Genomic DNA, 27,475 nt, shown 5'->3' on the forward strand with positions numbered 1-27,475 from the left:
GTGTTTTTATCATTGGACAAACGTTTAGTGCAGCAGGCAAAAGCGATGTGCCGGACGCCGCCGGCCCCGCCCTCTGTGTCACTGCGAGAGGAATCAGGATGTTGAACTGAGGGGCAGGGCACCGCAGCAGTTAAATATTGACTGCAGGTCTAATCATTAACTTCCCTCCGACTCCTGATCTCTTAAACCGCCAGCTCCGCCCCGCTGCCATTGCTGCGCCGTGGCTGCTGACATTTGTTTCCGTTCCTGCTCCTCATCCACCGTGTTTCGACTTCCTGACACTTTCAAACCTCTGGCCTCCTCGTTGGACTGCCGGCGAGCTGAGCTGCATGGAAAGGTGAGTCCAGGAGCTGGACTCCAAAAAAAAAAACAATAACAAAAAGAAAACAGCTGATAGGATGAAAATGTTTTCTCTTCTCCCTGATATTAATGTTTAATTTAACTCTGGTGTTTGTTCTCCTTTGACACATTTAGAGGTTTTCGGAATAAACTGTCCATTTCCTCCTTTATGAGCTTTGATTCAAACACACAGGAAGTGAAGGTTCGAGCTCCTTGACAACACAAGACAAGCGCGTCAGACCTGCTTTTTTCTCTTCTTTTCTGCAGCTGTGACCCTGGAGGTCGTTTTATGGTCCCAACCTGGTGTCTCTGCTCAGATCTTAAGGGTAACTGAGAGCAGGCTGGTTGTCGGGTCGGGACCCACCCACTGAATCCACAGAGATGTGGCCTGGTGTTGACAGCGGCCATAAAAGCCACATTATCTGCACAGGCCTCGGCCCTTTGGACGAGGAGCCAGAGCAGTGATACGGCCCACGTCAGGCCATAAAACGTGGAGCAGGAAATGACCAGGTCAAAGTCACAGGTCTCCAAGTCACAAATTAACCTGCACACTTCCTTTAACTCTTCTTCTCCTTCTGCTTTCTTCTCAGGTGGGAACGCAACGCCGCTGCATTGTCACAGGTTTGTCCGCTAGTGACTCTTCCAGCCTTCTGGTGCTCGCTGGGTGTAACAGCAACTCCATGTGGAAGCTGAGCCTGTTCCAGTGGAGGTGCTGTTACCTGCGGGGAGCCACCAAACGCTGCGCGGAGCCTCCTCTTCGGAGTAGTGGCTGAGGAGCGATGGGGCGCGAGGTGATGACCTATGAATTGACAGCCAGTGATTGCAGCAGCTGCCTGTCAGTTATGTAGGCCACTGCTGCGTGTGTTCCACTGAGACGCTGCAGGGGACAAGAAGCTTTCAACACTGTCATTTTGTGCAGAAACCGTTGACATGAATCTTATCATTTGCAGCCAATAAAGTCTGGACATCTGTCCGCATGGACCCGTGTGTCAGGCTTCTTCTTTCTGTGACCGCAGTCCTGAATTTAATCTTCATAAAATATATGCATGGGGGAAGCTACCTAAACACCCATGAAATTCTGATGAATTGATGTAAACTACCACTTTTACAGCCAGTTTTCTTCAGGTTAGTCAGAGGATGGATGGTAAATCTGGTTGGAGAAGCCAGTTCAAGAAGGAGACTATAAGGTGAGGGAAGCCACCAAGACACCCAGACAATTCAGAAGGGGTTCTAACCTTCTGGAGCTGTGACTGAAGAAACTTCACAGTGCAAATTTTGTCTGCTGTATCATCGGCTGTGGAGGTGGTGGAGTAGAACATAGAATAATTTTAAAAAAGAAAGCAAAATGGGAGACTTGAGCCTAGATTTGATCAATTTTCTGATATTTCGTCTGTTACGCTCCACCAGACAAAAGTCAGACTTTGCCAGGTTTTTCCATTAACAGCCACAGAAGCCTAGAACACCTTCGGTATTTATAATGGTGTTTGGTGGCTTCCCTCACATGCCTCCTTTGTGAACAGTCAGACGGTTTTGGAAAAATGAGTGACGTAAATAAAGTCAAAAACATATTTAGTGAATTCAAAATGTCCAACCACTGACTTGTCTAAAGGAAATGAGGCTGTAAAAGGGATGATTGATCCATAAAATCTGCACCAAGGGTCAATACAAATATTTTATGTCTTTTTTTTCTCCCAATATGAAAGCATTTTGCAGTGGTTCAATAACTTTGGACACTTTCCGCTCCACCGTGAAGCTGTACAGCCGATGATACAACAGACAAAAGTTGCACTGTGCAGTTTCTCCAATCACAGCCACAGAAATATTCAACCCTTTTAGAATTGTCTGGGTGTCTTGATGGCTTCCCTCACCTCATAGCCACCTTCTTACAGCACTACTCACTTTGAGAGAACTGGCTCCTCCAGACAGATTTCCCATTCATCTCGATTGGTCTGAAGAAAACTGATTGAAAAAGTGATAGTTTACAGTAAATTCATCAGAGTTCCTGTTACTGTGTCACATGCACATTTTACAGGAGGTATCTTTCTTTCTCTGTATCGTTACACAGCAGGACTGCATGTGTAAATACATTGTTTCTTTCTCAGATGATGCACATGAATTATTAATATGATAAATTAAGTGTTGCAGAATTATTAACTAAGAGAAAATCCTTAATCCCTTGTTGTTGTGCTGCAGCTCTGCACAGATGGAACTTTTCTCGTCTCGTGGAAAACAGCTGATCTGGCTCACACTTTTTTTTTTAGCACATGAAATAAATGTGACATATTCTGAAGTTTAATGTGATCTCATGTAGAAATGCAGACTGTAAAATCCTCCAGTGTGACACAATAAAATCACCATTAAAAAATAACACTTGTAGTTTCCCTTCTGGTAATAATTCACCACGTTGCTGTTGATTATCAGTCGTGTTGAAGCAGCAGTGACAGATGTGTGTTTGAGTGACAAAATGCACCAACTGCACTATTGTGTCACTTTTTTTTTGTGCATGTTGAATTTTAAAATGTGCCGCTTCTTCTTAAAACAATGCTTTCAAATAATAATTATTTTCATCATATTTTTCAAATCAAATATACTTTATTGTCCCTGCAGGGAAACAGCTGATGCAAAATGATAGAGATTAAAAGTGTTTTGTTTTTTTAGGTTCCTGGACAATCTGTCAAAAACATTCACTGGTGATTATGAAAGATCAATCAATCAATCAATCAATTTTTTTTATATAGCGCCAAATCACAACAAACAGTTGCCCCAAGGCGCTTTATATTGTAAGGCAAGGCCATACAATAATTATGTAAAACCCCAACGGTCAAAACGACCCCCTGTGAGCAAGCACTTGGCTACAGTGGGAAGGAAAAACTCCCTTTTAACAGGAAGAAACCTCCAGCAGAACCAGGCTCAGGGAGGGGCAGTCTTCTGCTGGGACTGGTTGGGGCTGAGGGAGAGAACCAGGAAAAAGACATGCTGTGGAGGGGAGCAGAGATCGATCACTAATGATTAAATGCAGAGTGGTGCATACAGAGCAAAAAGAAAAAGAAACAGTGCATCATGGGAACCCCCCAGCAGTCTACGTCTATAGCAGCATAACTAAGGGATGGTTCAGGGTCACCTGATCCAGCCCTAACTATAAGCTTTAGCAAAAAGGAAAGTTTTAAGCCTAATCTTAAAAGTAGAGAGGGTGTCTGTCTCCCTGATCTGAATTGGGAGCTGGTTCCACAGGAGAGGAGCCTGAAAGCTGAAGGCTCTGCCTCCCATTCTACTCTTACAAACCCTAGGAACTACAAGTAAGCCTGCAGTCTGAGAGCGAAGCGCTCTATTGGGGTAATATGGTACTACGAGGTCCCTAAGATAAGATGGGACCTGATTATTCAAAACCTTATAAGTAAGAAGAAGAATTTTAAATTCTATTCTAGAATTAACAGGAAGCCAATGAAGAGAGGCCAATATGGGTGAGATATGCTCTCTCCTTCTAGTCCCCGTCAGTACTCTAGCTGCAGCATTTTGAATTAACTGAAGGCTTTTTAGGGAACTTTTAGGACAACCTGATAATAATGAATTACAATAGTCCAGCCTAGAGGAAATAAATGCATGAATTAGTTTTTCAGCATCACTCTGAGACAAGACCTTTCTGATTTTAGAGATATTGCGTAAATGCAAAAAAGCAGTCCTACATATTTGTTTACAATAAAACGTTGTTTACAATAAAAAATTTAATATTTTACTTTGCAAATTTGACTTGTTTATGTTCATATTCATGATGGAAATAGATGCTTACTTCATAGTATAAAATTTATTACTATTGTAGTATCACTGACACTATTGCACACTCATTCCATGAATGAGCAGAATGCTCTCGGTGGATTGCCATGACCCCCAAGACTTTCTGGGTCCACCCCTGGGTAACACTATAACGTGCACTGATTTGTGCAAACTGAAAACACGAACGAAGAGGACACTGATTCAGAGGCTTCAGAAAGTCATGATGATGATGATGATGAAGAATGTCATGTATTTTCAACATAACCCTTTTTTTTTCTTTTAATTGAGCAATTACATAATTATCAAAATTATACATGTCTAATGATCACAATTATAAGTAGAAAATTATTTTTATTGTTACCTCTGTTTATTCCCTAAAATATGGTGCAATAAATACATTTTTTATTTCACATAAACATTTACATATAACAAGTACATTTCTTCGATATACTCATTGCAAAACTCGGATGTTGTATTTTCCCTCATGGTCGTCTTATATACCGCAACAGTCAAAAATGTGTACACTGAATGGGAAAGTGTGCCTGATCTATCTATCTATCTATCTATCTATATATATATATATATATATATACAAGCCCAATTCCAATGAAGTTGGGACATTGTGTAAAATGTAAATAAAAACAGAATACAGTGATTTGCAAATCCTCTTCAACCTGTATTCAATTGAATACACCACAAAGACAAGATATTTAATGTTCAAACTGATAAACTGTATTGTTTTTGTGCAAATATTTGCTCATTTTGAAATGGATGCCTGCAACACGTTTCAAAAAATCTGGGACAGTGGTATGTTTACCACTGTGTTACATCACCTTTCCTTCTAACAACACTCAATAAGCATTTGGGAACTGAGGACACTAATTGTTGAAGCTTTGAAGGTGGAATTCTTTCCCATTCTTGCTTGATGTACGACTTCATTTGTTCAACAGTCCGGGGTCTCCGTTGTCATATTTTGCACTTCATAATGCACCACACCTTTTCAATGGGCGACAGGTCTGGACTGCAGGCAGGCCAGTCTACTACCCGCACTCTTTTACTACGAAGCCTGTTGTAATGTGCAGAATGTGGCTTGGCATTGTCTTGCTGAAATAAACAGGGATGTCCCTGAAAAAGACGTTGCTTGGATGGCAGCATGTGTTGCTCCAAAACCTGGATGTACCTTTCAGCATTGATGGTGCATCACAGATGTTTAAGTTGTCCATGCCATGGCCACTAACACACCCCCATACCATCACAGATGCTGGCTTTTGAACTTTGCCCTGGTAACAATCTGGATGGTCTTTTTCCTCTTTTGTCTGGACAACACGACATCCATGATTTCCAAAAACAATTTGAAATGTGGACTCATCAGACCACAGCACACTTTTCCACTTTGCGTCTGTCCATTTCAAATGAGCTCGGGCCCAGAGAAGGCGATCGTGTTTCTGGATGTTGTTGATGTATGGCTTTCACTTTGCATGGTAGAATTTTAACTTGCACTTGTAGAAGTAGCGACGAACTGTGTTAACTGACAATGGTTTTCCGAAGTGTTCCTGAGCCCACAAGGTAAGATCCTTTACACAATGCTGTCGGTTTTTAATGCAGTGCTGCCTGAGGGATCTAAGGTCATGGGCATTCAATGTTGGTTTTTGGCCTTGTCACTAACGTGTAGAAAGTTCCCCAGATTCTCTGAATCTTATAATTATATTATGGACTGTAGATGATGGAATCCCTAAATTCCTTGCAATTGAATGTTGAGAAACATTGTTCATAAACTGTTGGACTATTTTTCACGCTGTTGTTCACAAAGTGGTGATCCTTGCCCCATCTTTACTTGTGAACAGCTGAGCCTGGGGATGCTCCTTTTATATCCAATCATGACACTCACCTGTTTCCAATTAGGTGTTCTTTGAGCATTTATCAACTTTCCCAGTCTTTTGTTGCCCCGTCCCAACTTTTTTGAAACGTGTTGCAGGCATCCATTTCAAAATGAGCAAATATTTATACAAAAACCAAAAAGTCTATGAGTTTGAGCATTAAATATCTTGTATTTGTGGTGTATTCAACTGAATATAGGTTGAAGAGGATTTTCAAATCACCATATTCTGTTTTTATTTACATTTCACACAATGTCCCAACTTCACAACTTCATTGGAATTGGGGTTTTGTGTGTGTGTGTGTGTGTGTGTGTGTGTGTGTGTGTGTGTGTGTGTGTGTGTGTGTGTGTGTGTGTGTGTGTGTGTGTGTGTGTGTGTGTGTGTGTATACACTCAACAAAAATATAAACGCAACACTTTTGGTTTTGCTCCCATTTTGTATGAGATGAACTCAAAGATCTAAAACTTTTCCACATACACAATATCACCATTTCCCTCAAATATTGTTCACAAACCAGTCTAAATCTGTGATAGTGAGCACTTCTCCTTTGCTGAGATAATCCATCCCACCTCACAGGTGTGCCATACCAAGATGCTGATTAGACACCATGATTAGTGCACAGGTGTGCCTTAGACTGTCCACAATAAAAGGCCACTCTGAAAGGTGCAGTTTTGTTTTATTAGGGGGAGATACCAGTCAGTATCTGGTGTGACCACCTTGTGCCTCATGCAGTGCAACACATCTCCTTTACATAGAGTTGATCAGGTTGTCAATTGTGGCCTGTGGAATGTTGGTTCACTCCTCTTCAATGACTGTGTGAAGTTGCTGGATATTGGCAGGAACTGGTACACACTGTCGTATACGCCGGTCCAGAGCATCCCAAACATGCTCAATGGGTGACATGTCCAGTGAGTATGTCGGCCATGCAAGAACTGGGACATTTAAGTTACATGGATGATGTAACTAGCCTACTGCAAACAGCGTCATGTACTGTTAGGTTTTTAAGGAGGTTTGAAGAACTCCTCAGATGGGCGAGAATGAGGATCAAGCCAGCGAAGTCCCGCAGTTTGTCGATCCGGAAGGGAGTTAGGAACGACCGTATCTCCTTTACAGTGGATGGAAGAAAGATCCCGTTGTTGGTTGACCAACCAGTCCGCAGTCTCGGAAGGCTGTATACGGCGGAGTTGTCTGACACTCACATGCCTGCCATCATTTTGCAGCAGCTTACGGATGGGCTGGAGAGGATTGATAAGTGCCACCTCCCAGGGAAGCTGAAAGTCTGGTGTTATCAGTTCACCCTCTTCCAGCGGTTGATGTGGCCTCTGAAGCTGTGCGAGATCACTTCATCCATAGTAATGAAGATGGATGCAAAAGCCAATAGCTTTATACGCAAGTGGCTTGGGCTACCTCGAAGCCTCTCCGATGTTGCCCTGTTTGGGAAGACCGTGTTGCAGTTGCCACTGAAGTCTATTAATCTAGGCTACAGGCAAGAGAAGGCCAGGCTTGTTCTGGAGTTGAGAGAGTCAACCGATCCACTCGTAAAAAACAGCAAGGTGCCAGTGCGAACAGGACGCAAGTGGAAGGCTGAGGAGGCTGTTAACCAGGCCATCAGCAGGCTTGAGCATAAAGAAGTGATGGGTAGGATACAGTCAGGGAGAGCAGGCTTGGGGTGGGGAATAGCCCCCAAGTTTTGGTCCAAGGCTACAAGAAAGGAGAAGAAAGGGTTGGTGATTGAGGAGGTGGTCAGGCATGAGGAGGAGAAATATAAGATCAAGGCCCTCAGCCAGTCGCGGCAAGGGCAATGGACAACGTGGGAAGGAGTTGTCAGTAGGACCATCAAGTGGTCCAATGTGTGGAAGATGCCCCAAGCAAGGCTTAGCTTCCTCATTCGGGCCACGTATGATACCCTCCCCAGCCCAAGCAATGTGAGTCTGTGGTATGGCTTGGAGGAAAGCTGTCAGCTCTGTAATGTCCCAAACCCAAGCCTCCAACATATCCTGTCTAGTTGCAAGACAGCGCTGGCGCAGGGTAGGTATAGGTGGCGGCACGATCTGGTTCTGCGGAAGCTGGCAGAAGTCCTTGAAGTGCAGAGAACGGAGGTAATTAAAGAACTTCCTCCTAAGTCTTGGACTTTTATCAACTTTGTTAGACAAGGGGCTGGAGTCCAACCTGTTGCTCAGAGGACAAGGTCACTGCTAACACCTGGATGTAGCTGGAACTTGAGGGTGGATCTCAATGGGCAGCTCAAGTTCCCCCCAGAGATTGTTACCACCTCTTTGAGGCCAGATGTTGTGCTGTGGTCCGCTGATGTTAAGTCTGTGATTTTGGTGGAGCTAACAGTCCCTTGGGAGGGAGGAATGGAGGCTGCCTGTGAAAGGAAGAGAGATAAATACACCGACTTGGTTGCGTAGTGTCGGGAAGCGGGATGGTCCGCAGTTATCTATCCCGTGGAGGTTGGCTGTAGGGGGTTCATCGGAAAACATCCATTCAGCGCCTCCTTAGGAAGATCGGAGTGTCTGGAATAAGGCTGAAGAGGGCATGTAGGGAGCTGGCAGAGGAGGCGGAAAGAGCCAGCTTCTGGCTGTGGTTGCGTAGGAAGGATAGGTCGTGGGGGAAAGAGGGGTTCTAGGGGTGGCTGCAGGGGGCGGCAGGGAGACGTCCCTGCCGCCCCCTGTTGCTCCACCACCGTGAGATGTTCCGGGATTAATGGAGCGAAACATCAATGAAGGGTGGCTCCCGGCTGATAACCCTGCAGTTACCCCACCGGCACTGGTGGAAGTGCGTCAGGTGGAAACGCCAGGCAGGTAGAAATTACCTGTGTTTCCAACTATATATATATATATATATATATATATATATATATATATATATATATGCATTCCAACTTGTCACGATTTTAAATGAAATACGGAGGAAGGGGAGTGTCAAATGTGTGCACGTCCATGTTCCATTCAAATGGGCGGTGGGTTGGTCTCACTGATCTTTGTCTCCATCTAGCGGTGAGGCAGTGGAACTGCACTTCCTGCTGTTGAGTGAAACGCGGTAAAACGCGATTCCGGGTCCGTCTGATCAGCATGGCTACGGACAGCAGCCTGAACGGACGGGAGTCCGCGTCTCTGAACGGGGAGCCGGTGATGAAGCGTGCCCGGGACAGCGGCTCGTCCTCGGCGCTCAGCGTCCCGAAGGAACCTCAGAACAAAGTGACGGTGGTTCTCGGAGCTCAGTGGGGCGACGAGGGCAAAGGGAAGGTGGTCGACCTGTTGGCTATGGACGCCGACATCGTCTGCAGGTGTCAGGTAGCCACAATTCTCATTTACCGAAAAGCACGCGGTTTGTTTATTATGTTTTGTTTTATTTTGTTTTTAAACTGCGCTGGTGAAAGTCGTGACCCGCAGTGACGTCACCAACCTTGTTTGACCTCCCGGATGTGTGGCGCTAACAGTGCTAGCGCTAAATGCTAACCTTCCCGTTCGTAAATAACAGTGATTTTAAATATACGTATACGTTAGAAATGCGGGATGAAACCGACAACGAACCGCTGCTCGAGCTTCGGTTAAAGTTGCAACTTTTGTTGTGTAACTGAGGCGTTTTTTTTTTTTTTTTTTAGCATCAGACAGGTGCGGTTCTAGCAGGATTTAACTGGGGGGGGGGGGGGGTCTGTGTTTATTACAGTTATGTAACATTGTCAGTGGGAGTACGTGTGGATGTAAACGATGAAACAACAAAATAAGGTATCAGGAGCACAGCGTCCAGACAGTAAGAGGTTTCGGAGTTACCACTGCGCGTGTGCAGAGCTTCGCCTTACGCTTCGGGGTCACATGGTATAAACAAGACATTGAACAAATGTCCTATTGTATTTGTTGTTTTGTGTTAATTTGATTTAACACAAGTAGCATCCATTCGATTCAGCAGGATGTAAAAAAAAACCCAAATCACTTAAATATAACTGTTAAAAAAAATAAATGCTTTAATGAATGATCAAAGGGATTATGGGGGCTGGAAGCCTGGGATAGTCAAAAACCATCTCCCTGTTTTGCACCATTTGTTAGCATGTCTGTTTTTAGCGTAAAGATGGAGCCCATGTGTCCCAGTGCACACCTTTAGGGTTCAAAGCATTTAAAGTTTGTAGTCACCGTTGGGCTTAACAAAGCTGGACTCAAATCTGTCCAAATTCTGGATCAGGAAGTCCTTTGCAGAACTTCTGCATGTAACACTTGAACCTGGGTTGAAGACTCACATGTAATTTCGTCCAGTATTACAAGAATTGTTAATGGTGTAGCACTTAAAATGCTTACAGCAACAATGGCGTCCCTGGTTGTTCTGTGGGGTTTGGGGTCATGCGCATGAGAATCCCAGAATTCTGAGATTCAGTTATTAGTGTTGTCATAGAGAACGTGTTTGAGCAGTAAGCTGGGCTCATTTTCTCTACTTGACGACAAAGTTTACTGAAGGATAATTTGTTTTTTCCACAACCAGGATCATGTTTAACATCGTTAGCAGTCAGACCTGACGTTAAAACCTGTGTTTGGCGATTGGCCTGTAATTGCTTTATTTTGCCAAAAACCATTGAGGGCTTCATGTGGTCTGATCCGCAAAACCACCTTCAGAGGTGGCGCATGTGACCCTCCAACATCACTGTCCATCTGCCCAATCAATGGGATTGTCATCCCTGGTTTGTGTGTGTGTGTGTGTGTGTGTGTGTGTGTGTGTTGGTTAATCCCAGCAGTCTTTTGAATGAAGTGTGTGTCTGTTCTTCGCGTGTGCTGAATGTGTGAATTATCTGCAGGGAGGAAACAACGCGGGTCATACGGTGGTTGTGGACTCGGTGGAGTACGACTTTCACCTGCTGCCCAGCGGAGTGCTCAACAAGAAGGCCGTTTCCTTCATTGGTAGGTCAAGATCTTTTTTAAAGATCCTCTTTACAAAAAAAATTAAGTGTTTTGTCAATCAGATACAATGTGACTATCAATCAATCAATCAATTTTTTTTTTATATAGCGCCAAATCACAACAAACAGTTGCCCCAAGGCGCTTTATATTGCAAGGCAAGGCCATACAATAATGATGTAAAACCCCAACGGTCAAAACGACCCCCTGTGAGCAAGCACTTGGCTACAGTGGGAAGGAAAAACTCCCTTTTAACAGGAAGAAACCTCCAGCAGAACCAGGCTCAGGGAGGGGCAGTCTTCTGCTGGGACTGGTTGGGGCTGAGGGAGAGAACCAGGAAAAAGACATGCTGTGGAGGGGAGCAGAGATCGATCACTAATGATTAAATGCAGAGTGGTGCATACAGAGCAAAAAGAGAAAGAAACAGTGCATCATGGGAACCCCCAGCAGTCTACGTCTATAGCAGCATAACTAAGGGATGGTTCAGGGTCACCTGATCCAGCCCTAACTATAAGCTTTAGCAAAAAGGAAAGTTTAAGCCTAATCTTAAAAGTAGAGAGGGTGTCTGTCTCCCTGATCTGAATTGGGAGCTGGTTCCACAGGAGAGGAGCCTGAAAGCTGAAGGCTCTGCCTCCCATTCTACTCTTACAAACCCTAGGAACTACAAGTAAGCCTGCAGTCTGAGAGCGAAGCGCTCTATTGGGGTGATATGGTACTACGAGGTCCCTAAGATAAGATGGGACCTGATTATTCAAAACCTTATAAGTAAGAAGAAGAATTTTAAATTCTATTCTAGAATTAACAGGAAGCCAATGAAGAGAGGCCAATATGGGTGAGATATGCTCTCTCCTTCTAGTCCCCGTCAGCACTCTAGCTGCAGCATTTTGAATTAACTGAAGGCTTTTTAGGGAACTTTTAGGATAACCTGATAATAATGAATTACAATAGTCCAGCCTAGAGGAAATAAATGCATGAATTAGTTTTTCAGCATCACTCTGAGACAAGACCTTTCTGATTTTAGAGATATTGCGTAAATGCAAAAAAGCAGTCCTACATATTTGTTTAATATGCGCTTTGAATGACATATCCTGATCAAAAATGACTCCAAGATTTCTCACAGTATTACTAGAGGTCAGGGTAATGCCATCCAGAGTAAGGATCTGGTTAGACACCATGTTTCTAAGATTTGTGGGGCCAAGAACAATAACTTCAGTTTTATCTGAGTTTAAAAGCAGGAAATTAGAGGTCATCCATGTCTTTATGTCTGTAAGACAATCCTGCAGTTTAGCTAATTGGTGTGTGTCCTCTGGCTTCATGGATAGATAAAGCTGGGTATCATCTGCGTAACAATGAAAATTTAAGCAATACCGTCTAATAATACTGCCTAAGGGAAGCATATATAAAGTGAATAAAATTGGTCCTAGCACAGAACCTTGTGGAACTCCATAATTAACTTTAGTCTGTGAAGAAGATTCCCCATTTACATGAACAAATTGTAATCTATTAGACAAATATGATTCAAACCACCGCAGCGCAGTGCCTTTAATACCTATGGCATGCTCTAATCTCTGTAATAAAATTTATGGTCAACAGTATCAAAAGCAGCACTGAGGTCTAACAGAACAAGCACAGAGATGAGTCCACTGTCCGAGGCCATAAGAAGATCATTTGTAACCTTCACTAATGCTGTTTCTGTACTATGATGAATTCTAAAACCTGACTGAAACTCTTCAAATAGACCATTCCTCTGCAGATGATCAGTTAGCTGTTTTACAACTACCCTTTCAAGAATTTTTGAGAGAAAAGGAAGGTTGGAGATTGGCCTATAATTAGCTAAGATAGCTGGGTCAAGTGATGGCTTTTTAAGTAATGGTTTAATTACTGCCACCTTAAAAGCCTGTGGTACATAGCCAACTAACAAAGATAGATTGATCATATTTAAGATCGAAGCATTAAATAATGGTAGGGCTTCCTTGAGCAGCCTGGTAGGAATGGGGTCTAATAAACATGTTGATGGTTTGGATGAAGTAACTAATGAAAATAACTCAGACAGAACAATCGGAGAGAAAGAGTCTAACCAAATACCGGCATCACTGAAAGCAGCCAAAGATAACGATACGTCTTTGGGATGCTTATGAGTAATTTTTTCTCTAATAGTTAAAATTTTGTTAGCAAAGAAAGTCATGAACTCATTACTAGTTAAAGATAATGGAATACTCAGCTCAATAGAGCTCTGACTCTTTGTCAGCCTGGCTACAGTGCTGAAAAGAAACCTGGGGTTGTTCTTATTTTCTTCAATTAGTGATGAGTAGAAAGATGTCCTAGCTTTACGGGGGGCTTTTTTATAGAGCAACAGACTCTTTTTCCAGGCTAAGTGAAGATCTTCTAAATTAGTGAGACGCCATTTCCTCTCCAACTTACGGGTTATCTGCTTTAAGCTACGAGTTTGAGAGTTATACCATGGGGTCAGACACTTCTGATTTAAAGCTCTCTTTTTCAGAGGAGCTACAGCATCCAAAGTTGTCTTCAATGAGGATGTAAAACTATTGACGAGATACTCTATCTCCCTTACAGAGTTTAGGTAGCTACTCTGCACTGTGTTGTTATATGGCATTAGAGAACATAAAGAAGGAATCATATCCTTAAACCTAGTTACAGCGCTTTCTGAAAGACTTCTAGTGTAATGAAACTTATTCCCTACTGCTGGGTAGTCCATCAGAGTAAATGTAAATGTTATTAAAAAATGATCAGACAGAAGGGAGTTTTCAGGGAATACTGTTAAGTCTTCTATTTCCATACCATAAGTCAGAACAAGATCTAAGATATGATTAAAGTGGTGGGTGGACTCATTTACTTTTTGAGCAAAGCCAATAGAGTCTAATAATAGATTAAATGCAGTGTTGAGGCTGTCATTCTCAGCATCTGTGTGGATGTTAAAATCACCCACTATAATTATCTTATCTGAGCTAAGCACTAAGTCAGACAAAAGGTCTGAAAATTCACAGAGAAACTCACAGTAACGACCAGGTGGACGATAGATAATAACAAATAAAACTGGTTTTTGGGACTTCCAATTTGGATGGACAAGACTAAGAGACAAGCTTTCAAATGAATTAAAGCTCTGTCTGGGTTTTTGATTAATTAATAAGCTGGAATGGAAGATTGCTGCTAATCCTCCGCCCCGGCCCGTGCTACGAGCATTCTGACAGTTAGTGTGACTCGGGGGTGTTGACTCATTTAAACTAACATATTCATCCTGCTGTAACCAGGTTTCTGTTAGGCAGAATAAATCAATATGTTGATCAATTATTATATCATTTACCAACAGGGACTTAGAAGAGAGAGACCTAATGTTTAATAGACCACATTTAACTGTTTTAGTCTGTGGTGCAGTAGAAGGTGCTATATTATTTTTCTTTTGAATTTTATGCTTAAATAGATTTTTGCTGGTTATTGGTAGTCTGGGAGCAGGCACCGTCTCTACGGGGATGGGGTAATGAGGGGATGGCAGGGGGAGAGAAGCTGCAGAGAGGTGTGTAAGACTACAACTCTGCTTCCTGGTCCCAACCCTGGATAGTCACGGTTTGGAGGATTTAAGAAAATTAGCCAGATTTCTAGAAATGAGAGCTGCTCCATCCAAAGTGGGATGGATGCCGTCTCTCCTAATAAGACCAGGTTTTCCCCAGAAGCTTTGCCAATTATCTATGAAGCCCACCTCATTTTTTGGACACCACTCAGACAGCCAGCAATTCAAGGAGAACATGCGGCTAAACATGTCACTCCCGGTCTGATTGGGGAGGGGCCCAGAGAAAACTACAGAGTCCGACATTGTTTTTGCAAAGTTACACACCGATTTAATGTTAATTTTAGTGACCTCCGATTGGCGTAACCGGGTGTCATTACTGCCGACGTGAATTACAATCTTACCAAATTTACGCTTAGCCTTAACCAGCAGTTTCAAATTTCCTTCAATGTCGCCTGCTCTGGCCCCCGGAAGACAATTGACTATGGTTGCTGGTGTCGCTAACTTCACATTTCTCAAAACAGAGTCGCCAATAACCAGAGTTTGATCCTCGGCGGGTGTGTCGTCGAGTGGGGAAAAACGGTTAGAGATGTGCACGGGTTGACGGTGTACACGGGGCTTCTGTTTAGGGCTACGCTTCCTCCTCACAGTCACCCAGTCAGCCTGCTTTCCCGGCTGCCCGGGATCTGCCAGGGGGTAACTAACGGCGTCTAAGCTACCTTGGTCCGCACCGACTACAGGGGCCTGGCTAGCTGTAGAATTTTCCACGGTGCGGAGCCGAGTCTCCAATTCGCCCAGCCTGGCCTCCAAAGCTACGAATAAGCTACACTTATTACAAGTACCGTTACTGCTAAAGGAGGCCGAGGAATAACTAAACATTTCACACCCAGAGCATAAAAGTGCGGGAGAGACAGGAGAAGCCGCCATGCTAAATCGGCTAAGAGCTAGTAGCTACGCTAAGCTAGCGGATTCCTAAAAACACGCAAAGTGAATAATGTGTAAATAATTTAGAGGTGATTCAGCAGAATGAGTGCTTTAGTTAAGGCACGTAAAGATTACACTGGGAAACAAATCGTAATCTAGATAACTAGATCAATCTAACTGCGCAGATTAAACAGCTAACAGATACAGAAAAACACCGCTGTGCTCCGGAACAGGAAGTGATACAATACCGCAGTGAGAGCCAACCACCAGTAGAGGCCAACTGTAATCTTTTATCAGAAAGCAAGGGATTAGTAATAAGTGCTAAACACTGTGAAATAACCACATGCAATATGTCCACATATCATGTGCAATAACTCGTTTACAAATCCCAGCACTAATGTCACCATACCACATCTAAACTCCATTTCACATATTGTAAAGAAGATGCTCCTATCTCCCTTTCAATCCCAATCATGTTTATATATATATATATATATATATATATATATATATATATATATATGTATGTGTATATATATATATATACATATATATATATGTATATATATATATATATATATGTGTGTGTGTATAGGTATGTCTGTGCATATGGGTATGCGCGTATGGGTGTGTGTATATATATATATATATATATTCTATTTCTACCTCATTTCTTATGTCTTGTACTGTTACAAGTATTATTATTACTGTTATCCTTGCACACGCTGTTCAATGAACATTTTCCTCTACTCGCATCCAACTTGTATGTTTTCTTAGGAGCTGACGTGAATTTCTCCTCTGAGATCAATAAAGTTTATGTATCTAAAAAGTTTACTGTAAACTCAGTTCTTCACAATTCAACACCTCAGTTATAAGAGCAAGAAAATAAATGAGTTTCTTGGTTTGATTTAAATATGTCCACAGAATCAGATGGCCTGATCTCAGGGAGCAAAGTGTTCCATGAAAAGGGGCACTATAAGAAAAGGTTCTGTGACCTGCCGACTTCTTCTTCAACCTCAAAAGACACAACAGGCCTTGATCCCGAGATCACACGGCACGAGCCACAACATAGGGTTCGCTTCCTGTGAGGGCCACTCTTGAAACTGCAGAAACCGGGGCGCGCAGTAACCGTTCTTGTCTTGAGCATGTGTATTTTTTTTTTTGGAAAAAGTTGCACTTGGAGTTCAGCGGGACAGACTGCGTCCAACACATTGTGCCACAATGAAAATAGCTGTGGAGACTGTTTTAGGTAATCGGTCAGCAATGATACTCAGCAGATAATCTATTTAGATTCTGTTCTCAGCCCTTTTTGCGCTGTGGACAGGCCAACAGTTTGTGCCGGGGCTGATGCATATAGATAATCAAACATTCATCCAGTTTACAGCCAGTTCACCTAACTCACTTGGTTTTGGTCACAGGAGGCTGGAACACCACACACTCCATAGAAAGGACCTCATGGGACGTGAGGACCTTCTCGCTGTAAGGCCACAGTGCTAACTGCTAAGCCACCATGGCACCCCAAAATAACGAATGCTTCTCTACATTAAAATGTCTGAACATTTGCCGTTCAACTTCACAGCAGAAACAAATCTCAACAACATGATGCAAATTAAATAAAAATATCAAAGCCAAAACAATGAAATACACACATTCAGGTCCATAAGTATTTGGACATCACGTCCTCTGTAAAATGCTTCAGTGGAGAAATGACGAAACCATAACAATGTACTTGTTGTGCAGAGTGTTGATCTTAATTCAAGGGGTTGAACAGAAATATTACTTTCACAGTTTAGTTATGATAGAAAAATGGAGAAGACGGATTAACTTTCATATTTCTGAATATAAAGAGAACAGCCAGTTTTCTTTCAACATGTCAGGGAATGGATACATAAACATTTCCAAGTTGCTGAATAGATCTCTGACTTCATTTTCATCAATTGTTAAACAATGTAAAAAGTATAATAAATCTGCCTGGAGGAGGCGGAGCTCAACAACAACTGAATGTCCGTGCAAGAAGGCGGCCAGTGAAGGAAGCCACCAGGACACCACGACAGCTCTAAGGGAGTTAACAGACTTTGTGCATTCTGCAGCTTTCCTCTGAATTTCCATTCAGTTTCATAGAATGCAACAGTTTGTATTAATCTCTTCGCTCAGTTATTGCACAAGAATGTGTTTTTGTGTATTTCAGCGCCCTGGTGACACTTTGAAGATTTTTTTCCTTTATGAAGCTCAATGTAAATGATTATTTTTCTGGAATTCCAGGTAACGGGGTGGTGATACACTTACCGGGTCTGTTTGAGGAGGCTGAAAAGAACCTGCAGAAAGGAAAAGGTGTGTAAAACGCTGACACATAGGCCCAGTGTGGGCGCGTTGTTGCGTTTATGGATAAAAATGACAATAAAAGGACAGCGTGTCATGTTAAAGTGTCGGTAATACCGATGAGTAGGTGTGGATGTTTATGTTCAACAATCAGAAATACATACAAGTGAAAAAGGTGTCTGCAACACAGAGAGAGCGCGGAGCCAGCGAGAGGCACAAGACGCGACTGTGAAGGTGACCCAACGTCATCGTCTAAAGCCGAGGAAACAACAAAGACTGACGCTCTGCTGTGTGCAGAGATTAAAGAGAACGTCTCTGCACTGAGACACAAACGCGCCTCCCGCTCTGACCTTCCACAATAAAAGCCCCCAACATGCACTGCTACTTAAAAATGGAAAATTATTATTTCAAATTTGTGTATGACTAACCTTGTGCACAAACTTATTGCCAAAATAAAATACAGTAAAAGATAAACATTTTATTAATGAATCCTTTAGTTTCTTCAGGTTTCAGTCTGTGTCGATACACTTCAAATTGACAGTGTTATTAAATTATATACGGGCACTTTCACACTAAAGGGTACATCATGAAAGTGGGTATTAATAGTGAAGTTGTGACTCGATTCTTGAGGTAATTTTACTTTGTCATACGTCAGGAGCACATGGTGAATAATCACACCAGTTATCTAACCTCTACTGCTCTAAGCTATGGCTGGAAATCTGCCTGTTTTATGGGACAATTTGTGTCAAAAAAGTTACTTTATATTTCAGCGTACATTTTTATTAAATTCTAAAATGCAGGGTATATATATATAAAACTCCTTCACCCCGACCAGCATTATCTATTTATTTAATGCTGCTGGAAATATTTTTTTCAACTAATGTATTGTAAGGAGGGACACACCTTTTGTACACTAACAAACCTGCTTCATTTGTCGTAAAGAGTTGGGATTTATCCCGGTGAAGTAGTCACATTCCTCAACTACTGATAGCCTGCTGTTTAACCTGTAATGAATTATATTGCGGTGAATTTTGTTTATTGTACCAGGTAAATATTTGGAAACTGTTTGACACTTATGTGACACTTATGTGTTGGTAGTGTTGTTAATTTCTTATCAATCACTCAATCAACTAATGTATTCTTTTATCACCCTTGAAAACCTGGAAATCTTATTAAAAGTCTCTAGGAAAAGATGGAAAAAACAAAAACAACACAAAGATGCTGAGGATTAGTTTCTGTGATGAGTAACAGGTTTTCTAAGTAGGATGTATTTTATTTTGGGCCCACTTTAACGTGAAAGTGCCTATATCGTGTACAAATATCTAACAATCAGAAAGGACAGAAAATATCATGACATTCATTATATTTCAAACATATTCAGCATCAGTCAAACAATCTTTTTTTTTTTTTTTTTTTTTTTTTACTATAATGTAGAGTACAACTGGAAAAAATGTTTTAATGTGTTAAAAGTAATTATTGTCTCTCTCTCTCCTTTGGAACAAAATGGGATTTGTTTTGTTATTTATTTTTCCCAGGACTACAGGGGTGGGAGGAGCGATTAAAGATTTCTGATCGCGCTCATATTGGTAAGCCAGCAGTAAATATTTTAAAATCATTGAACAGTAAACTGTTTTTCTTATTGAAAGACGTTTTTCTCCGTTTTCCAGTTTTTAATTTCCATCAGGCTGTCGATGGGATTCAGGAGCAGCAGCGGCAGCAACAGGAAGGCAAAAAGTGCGTGAAGACCGCCAGAAAATTTTATTTGCACTATTTCTTTACTTGAAAATTGTACATCGGACTGATCTTGGAGTGTTAATAACAAGTTTTTTGTTTGGACCCCCTGCCCAGTTTGGGGACAACTAAAAAGGGTATCGGGCCTGCGTACTCCTCCAAAGCCGCTCGGAATGGACTGAGAGTCTGTGATCTTGTCTCAGATTTCAAGGTTTTTGAAGAAAAGTGAGTTTGGTTTTGTTTTTTCCCTCTCAAGCTATTTTCTTAAATTTGACATTTTCAGGACCGACCACATTGTGGACAAAGAGTGCAGCGGATTGTTTGTATTGTTTGTCTTTAAGAAACCTTTTTTTTTTTTTTTCATTTTCTGCCGCTTATCCGGGTCGTGGTGACAGTTGACCAAGCAGCTCATCCCACACTTCCCTATCCTCGGTCAAGTCCACAAGCTCTTCCTGGGGATCCCAAGGAATTCCCAAGACAACTGGGAAATGTAATCCCGCCGGTATGTCCTGGGTCTTCTCCATGGCCTACTCCCAGTTGGGCATGCCTGCAAATATTCCCTAGGGAGACCACCAGGGGGCACCCATACCAGCTGCCTGAACTACCTCAGTTGGCTCCTTTCATGGGAAGAAGCAGCGACTTTGCTCTGAGACTGTCAGATTTTCGAGTTTCTCACCCTGTGCATGAGAGTAAGACCAAATACCTGACAGAGGAATCATTTTTCCACCATTTGTGTCCTGAACCTTGTTCTTTAGGTCATTACCCAAAGTTCATGACCGGAGGTGAGGACAGGCTGAAAGGGTCACCATTTTATCATTTAGTGATTTCAGCACGGTGGTTTAGTGGTTAGCACTGTTGCCACAGAGCAAGAAGATCATGGGTTCAATTCCCACCTGTGGCGTTTGCATGTTCTCCCTGATGGCATGGGTTTCTTCTGGGTGCTCCGGTTTCCTCCCACATCCAAAGACATGCGAGTTAGGTGGATTGGAATCTTTAAATTGTCTGTAGGTGTGCGAGTGGGCGTGAATGTTTGTTTGTCTGTTTGTGGCCCTGTGACAGACTGGTGTCCTGTCCTGGGTGAACCCCGGCTCACGCTCGATGACTGCTGGGATAGGCTCTAGCCCCCCGCGACCCTAAATGGATTTAGCGGTTGAAGGTGTGTGTGTGTATATATATATATATATATATATATATATATATATATATATATATATATATATATATATATATATGTATGTGTATATATATATATATATATATGTATGTGTATATATATATATATGTATATGTATGTGTATATATATATATATATATATGTATGTGTATATATATGTATATATGTATATGTATGTGTATATATATATATATATATATATATGTATGTGTATATGTATATATATATATGTATGTGTATGTATATATATATATGTATGTGTATGTATATATATATGTATGTGTATGTATATATATATATGTATGTGTATGTATATATATATATGTATGTGTATGTATATATATATATGTATGTGTATGTATATATATATATGTATGTGTATGTATATATATATATATATATATATGTATGTATATATATATATGTATGTGTATGTATATATATATATATATATGTATGTATATATATATATGTATGTGTATGTATATATATATATATATATGTATGTATATGTATATATGTGTATGTATATATATATATATATATATGTATATATGTGTATGTATATATATATATATATATATATGTATATATGTGTATGTATATATATATATATATATATATGTATATATATGTATGTGTATGTATATATATATATATATATATATGTATATATAATATACAGTGAGGAAAATAAGTATTTGAACACCCTATGATTTTGCAAGTTCTCCCATTTAGAAATCATGGAGGGGTCTGAAATTTTCATCTTAGGTGCATGTCCACTGTGAGAGACATAATCTAAAAAAAAAAAAAAATCCGTAAATCACAATGTATGATTTAAAAAAAAAATAATTTATTTGTATGTTACTGCTGCAAATAAGTATTTGAACACCTGTGAAAATCAATGATAATATTTGGTACAGTAGCCTTTGTTTGCAGTTACAGAGGTCAAACGTTTCCTGTAGTTTTTTACCAGGTTTGCAAACTGCAGCAGGGATTTTGGTCCACTCCTCCATACAAATCTTCTAGATCTTTCAGGTTTGGCGTTTCAGCTCCCTCCAAAGATTTTCTATTGAGTTCAGGTCTGGAGACTGGCCAGGCCACTCCAGGACCTTGAAATGCTTCTTACAGAGCCCCTCCTTAGTTGCCCTGGCTGTCTGTTTGGGGTCATTGTCATGCTGGAAGACCCAGCCATGACCCCTCTTCAATGCTCTTACTGAGGGAAGGAGGTTGATGCCAAAATCTCGCAATACATGACCCCATCCATCCTCCCTTCAATACGGTGTAGTCGTCCTGTCCCCTTTGCAGAAGAGCACCCCCAGAGTATGATGTTTCCACCCCCATGATTCACGGTTGGGATGGTTTTCTTGGGGTTGTTCTCATCCTCTAAACATGGTAAGTGGAGTTGATTCCAAAAAGCTCTATTCTGGTCTCATCTGACCACATGACCTTCTCCCATGCCTCCTCTGGATCATCCAGATGGTCACTGGTGAACTTCAAACAGGCCTGGACATGTGCTGGCTTGAGCAGGGGGACCTTGTTGCCCTGCAGGATTTTAAACCATGACAGCATCATGTGTTACTAATGTAATCTTTGTGACTGTGGTCCCAGCTCTCTTCAGGTCATTGACCAGGTCCTCCTGTGTAGTTCTGAGCTTTCTCAGAATCATCCTTACCCCACAAAGTGAGATCTTGCATGGAATCCCAGACCGAGGGAGATTGACAGTCATCTTGTGTTTCTTCCACTTTCTAATAAATAATCATAACAGTTGTTGTCTTCTACCAAGCTGCTTGCCTGTTGTCCTGTAGTCCAACCCAGCCTTGTGCAGGTCTACATTTTTGTCCCTGGTGTCCTTAGACAGCTCTTTGGTCTTGGCTATGGTGGACAGGTTGGAGTGTGATTGATTGTGTGAACAGGTGTCTTTTATACAAGTAACAAGTTCAAACAGGTGCAATTAATACAGGTAAAGAGTGCAGAATAAGAGGGCTTCTTAAAGGAAAAAATAACAGGTCTGTGTGAGCCAGAATTCTTGCTGGTTGGTAGGTGTTCAAATACTTATTTGCAGCAGTAACATACAAATACATTATTAAAAAAGTCATATATTGTGATTTCCAGATTTTTATTTATTTATTTATTTTTAGATTATGTCTCTCATGGTGGACGTGCACCTAAGATGAAAATTTCAGACCCCTCCATGATTTCTAAGTGGAAGAACTTGCAAAATTGCAGGGTGTTCAAATACTTATTTTCCTCACTGTGTGTGTGTGTATGTATGTATATATACACAGATACAGTTGTATTTAATAACATGGTTTAAGAGAATTTAGTTGAACATTAACATTTGTTGGAAAAAACCCACCTTTCTGAGTCGATGTAAAACATGACTGTAGCTGTGAGTGTAAAAGAGAACCTGTTTTAATCATCATGAACATTTCTAATCACAAAATGGTGAAACCACCTTCTGGTAGGGGGCAGCTCTGCTGTCATGTTTTGATTTTGGGGGAAATGGCATAAGGTGCAGTGGAAAGGCACCGTCTCCATACACATCAGTTTTCAACAGCTGCAACAATAATTACTGTATGATAATTTAATATACAATTTAATACATTTAAGCAATCTACAAATTTAAATGTAATTTAATACATTTAAATACAGCTAAGCCAACTATAACAGGTTAATACATTAAAAACATCTAACAACTTAATTTGTTTCAAGTTTTGCACTGAATGCCCTTCCTGTAACAGGGGTGGGGTTTGAACCGGGAACCTTCCACACAAACCACTTGGCCACCACCACTTATGCAGTTCGATATATTTAATAAAATATATCGAACAATTTAATACATTGAAATATAATCTATTAATTATATATATATAAATGAACAGTTTTGGTTAAGATTGTTTTTCCGTTTAGTGTTGTGTTTTTAATACAGTACATTGAGGTATAAAATGTGCTCATCAGGTGGACAGAGCAGCCTTGCTGCGATAAAACAAGATGAAGCAGAAGAGACAGAAGCCTTTAGATTTAAAGATAAGTCTCCTGTAATCTCTGAATACAGTTTGTCAAATGTTTGCCGTGGAGCAGCGAGCTGTCATCCATCAGCTTTATGTCTCTTTTCTCACTGAGAGACCAGAAAGAAGATTCAGCTTTGTTTTGTGACGTTCTGCAGGTTTCGTATGTTGGCGGAACATTTCCTGACGATGTACCCAAACCTCAATGTCGACATCGATGCTGAACTGCAGCAGCTCAAGGTGATTTTTTTATTATTTATTTTTTTTCTTTTCTTAAGAAGTACTGTCTGAATGGTATGTCGCAGTATTTGCTGAAATGCTAACATTATTCTGGATGTCACAATAAATTAGTTTTGAGAAAAATCAGATTTATAGTTTAAATTTTGAGTGTAGAAATTTGTCATCCAGAGTAAAATTAGGAGATTTAAAAGGACTGTTTTTCTAGGGATATGCAGAAATGCTGCGCCCCCTGGTGACTGACGGTGTGTACTTCATGCACAAAGCCCTTACTGGACCCAGTAAGAAAATTCTGGTTGAAGGAGCGAATGCTGCACTCTTGGATATAGACTTTGGTGAGTGATGGAGGCTTTTTGGAAGAAATTATGACTAAGAAATAAAGATTCTTATTGTTTAACCTCTGTTTGTTTTTGTAGGCACATATCCATTTGTGACATCTTCAAACTGCACAGTTGGAGGAGTGTGCACTGGTCTCGGAGTGCCACCATCGTATGTCGGCAGAGTGTATGGTGTCGTCAAAGCATACACGACCCGGGTGGGAGTCGGCGCTTTCCCAACAGAGCAGGATAACGTGAGAAAATGTTTCTTTGTGCAATAGGAATGATCAAGATCAAAGATAAGTATTGATCATCTTGTGCAAGTTGTCATGCAGGTAAATGGTTTCAAATCAAACCAGGATGTATCCCAGTTTAAAATTCCCAGTTCTCCAGTGCTCTCTGTAGGAAACCATAGTTTGGGATGTATGTACGTCCCAGAAGGTCGGGTTTGAAACCTTGTCCAAACCTCAGAAAACCTTAGCGGGTCCAGGAGTGCTGTAGTCTTTGTAGCGTGGCAGAATTCTGAAGTTGTGCAAAAAAATAATTTGTCACAGATTTTGTTGTTGAACATGCTGTGACATCTTGGAAGTTTTTCTGGAATCACCAACATTGTTAGGCTGCTGGCATGGTACAGCTGTTACATTATGTAATTACACTGCACGCCAGATTGTCTATAGACCAGGACTTTCCAGCATACGTATCCATGAACGTTAAATCTGGGCTTCAACGTCTGTATTTCATGTTTGGTGTGTTTTAGGAGACCGGATCACTTTTGCAATCCAGGGGGCGGGAATTTGGTGTGACAACGGGTCGAAAGAGGCGCTGTGGTTGGCTGGACCTGATTCTGGTCCGATATGCCCACATGGTCAACGGTTTCTCTGCGTAAGCAAGCCAAAATATCTGAGTATTGTTTTTCCCTGCTCAGCTGCTTAGTGGAGTGTAATAAATGTCATAAAATCCATGCATGTTCAGTGCCGTCGTAACGCCTCAGACTTTTTTTTTTTTTTTGGCAGAATTGCTCTGACGAAGCTCGACATTTTGGACACACTGCCTGAGATCAAAGTGGGTGTGGCCTATAAGGTTGATGGACAACCTCTGCCAAGTTTTCCTGGTAAGTGATTGGTGTTTACAAAAAAGTGGTAATCATCAAACTGACCAGATGCTATAAGGTGATTTTAAAAATGTTTTAAAATGTGAAACTGATAAGATGTGAGTTGAACTGAAGTTTGCATTTTTTAAAAATTAACATTGGAGAGACTTTGATTCAACCACTACAGAAACAGAGTGTCACCTCTTGTTTCAGTCCCTGCTGGAGACAATCTTTGGTTCATAACCAATCATAGAGGCAGAATAATTGGTCTGTTTCTCTCTGTGTAGGATTCACACAGTCCCTAAATGCTCATAGGTACATCTTCAACCACTTATCTGGTATCAGGTCGCGGGGTCTCTAAATGCTCATACATCAATCAATCAATCAACTTTTTTCTTGTATAGCGCCAAATCACAACAAACAGTTGCCCCAAGGCGCTCCACATTGCAAGGCAAGGCCATACAATAATTATGAAACACAGTCTACGTCTAAAGCAACATAACCAAGGGATGGTCCAGGGTCACCCGATCCAGCCCTAACTATAAGCCTTAGCGAAAAGGAAAGTTTTAAGCCTAATCTTAAAAGTAGAGAGGGTATCTGTCTCCCTGATCTGAATTGGGAGCTGGTTCCACAGGAGAGGAGCCTGAAAGCTGAAGGCTCTGCCTCCCATTCTACTCTTACAAACCCTAGGAACTACAAGTAAGCCCGCAGTCTGAGAGCGAAGCGCTCTAATGGGGTAATATGGTACTATGAGGTCCCTAAGATAAGATGGGACCTGATTATTCAAAACCTTATAAGTAAGAAGAAGAATTTTAAATTCTATTCTAGCATTAACAGGAAGCCAATGAAGGGAGGCCAACACGGGTGAGATATGCTCTCTCCTGCTAGTCCCCGTCAGTACTCTAGCTGCAGCATTCTGAACCAACTGAAGGCTTTTTAGGGAACTTTTAGGACAACCTGATAATAATGAATTACAATAGTCCAGCCTAGAGGAAACAAATGCATGAATTAGTTTTTCAGCATCACTCTGAGACAAGACCTTTCTGATTTTAGAGATATTGCGTAAATGCAAAAAGGCAGTCCTACATATTTGTTTAATATGCGCTTTGAATGACGTATCCTGATCAAAAATAACTCCAAGATTTCTCACAGTATTACTAGAGATCAGGGAAATGCCATCCAGAGTAACGATCTGGTTAGACACCATGCTTCTAAGATTTGTGGGGCCAAGTACAATAACTTCAGTTTTATCTGAGTTTAAAAGCAGGAAATTAGAGGTCATCCATGTCTTTATGTCTGTAAGACAATCCTGCAGTTTAGCTAATTGGTGCGTATCCTCTGGCTTCATGGATAGATAAAGCTGGGTATCATCTGCGTAACAATGAAAATTTAAGCAATACCGTCTAATAATACTGCCCAAGGGAAGCATGTATAAAGTGAATAAAATTGGTCCTAGCACAGAACCTTGTGGAACTCCATAATTAACTTTAGTCTGTGAAGAAGATTCCCCATTTACATGAACAAACTGTAATCTATTAGACAAATATGATTCAAACCACCGCAGCGCAATGCCTTTAATACCTATGACATGCTCTAATCTCTGTAATAAAATTTTATGGTCAACAGTATCAAAAGCAGCACTGAGGTCCAACAGAACAAGCACAGAGATAAGTCCACTGTCCGAAGCCATAAGAAGATCATTTGTAACCTTCACTAATGCTGTTTCTGTACTATGATGAATTCTAAAAAGCAATGCTTCAATCTATTGCTTTGTTTATTCTTTCTTTCGCTTAATTTTCCCCCGCTAAGACCCTAAAGAGCATACGTCTGTGAGTATTATTTACCTTTTTTGTGTTAAACCGGCCTGTTATGGCCTTCTGAAACAGTTGATAGATGTATTTTATAACTTAAAAACGGGAGCGATGCTAACGCGTTAGCATGTCTATGGCATTTTCAATGTTAAAAGTTAGCATTAAGCAGTTGCAGCTGTCATCACGTTCGGGTTCATTTGTTTTCAAATTGTAATATTTCTTAAATTTATTTTTGTTTATATATTAATAATCTAATGATTATTATATACAATTTTAGAGAAAGAGACAAAAAGAACCTGAATAGAAACACAACAGAAAATATAAAAGTAACTAACAGTGAACATACATAAATAAATAAATACATACAGAAATAAATGTTTCCTGTGACCACATAGTGACTCTTACACCTCCATTTCATCCCTGTCTTATTTAAGTTTAATGACAGTTTGTTTTGGTCAAACCATA

At 41.0% G+C, this 27,475-nt stretch overlaps 1 protein-coding gene across 1 annotated transcript in view; it reads left to right on the top strand.

The window, feature by feature from the left end:
• Nucleotides 1–9,007: 9,007 nt before the first annotated feature.
• The window catches only part of LOC117517898 (adenylosuccinate synthetase isozyme 2-like), a 35,385-nt gene continuing 16,917 nt past the window's right edge, over nucleotides 9,008–27,475 (top strand). Inside the window, 11 exon segments of the mRNA XM_034179036.1 lie at nucleotides 9,008–9,283; nucleotides 10,774–10,876; nucleotides 17,583–17,651; nucleotides 19,175–19,225; nucleotides 19,307–19,373; nucleotides 19,488–19,595; nucleotides 23,714–23,795; nucleotides 24,001–24,127; nucleotides 24,209–24,363; nucleotides 24,867–24,991; nucleotides 25,123–25,220. Of these exon segments, the coding sequence (XP_034034927.1) occupies nucleotides 9,062–9,283; nucleotides 10,774–10,876; nucleotides 17,583–17,651; nucleotides 19,175–19,225; nucleotides 19,307–19,373; nucleotides 19,488–19,595; nucleotides 23,714–23,795; nucleotides 24,001–24,127; nucleotides 24,209–24,363; nucleotides 24,867–24,991; nucleotides 25,123–25,220 (1,207 nt within the window). The 5' untranslated portion in view covers nucleotides 9,008–9,061.

Source organism: Thalassophryne amazonica, chromosome 9 (assembly GCF_902500255.1).
Source record: "Thalassophryne amazonica chromosome 9, fThaAma1.1, whole genome shotgun sequence".
NCBI classification, from domain to species: Eukaryota; Metazoa; Chordata; class Actinopteri; order Batrachoidiformes; family Batrachoididae; genus Thalassophryne; species Thalassophryne amazonica.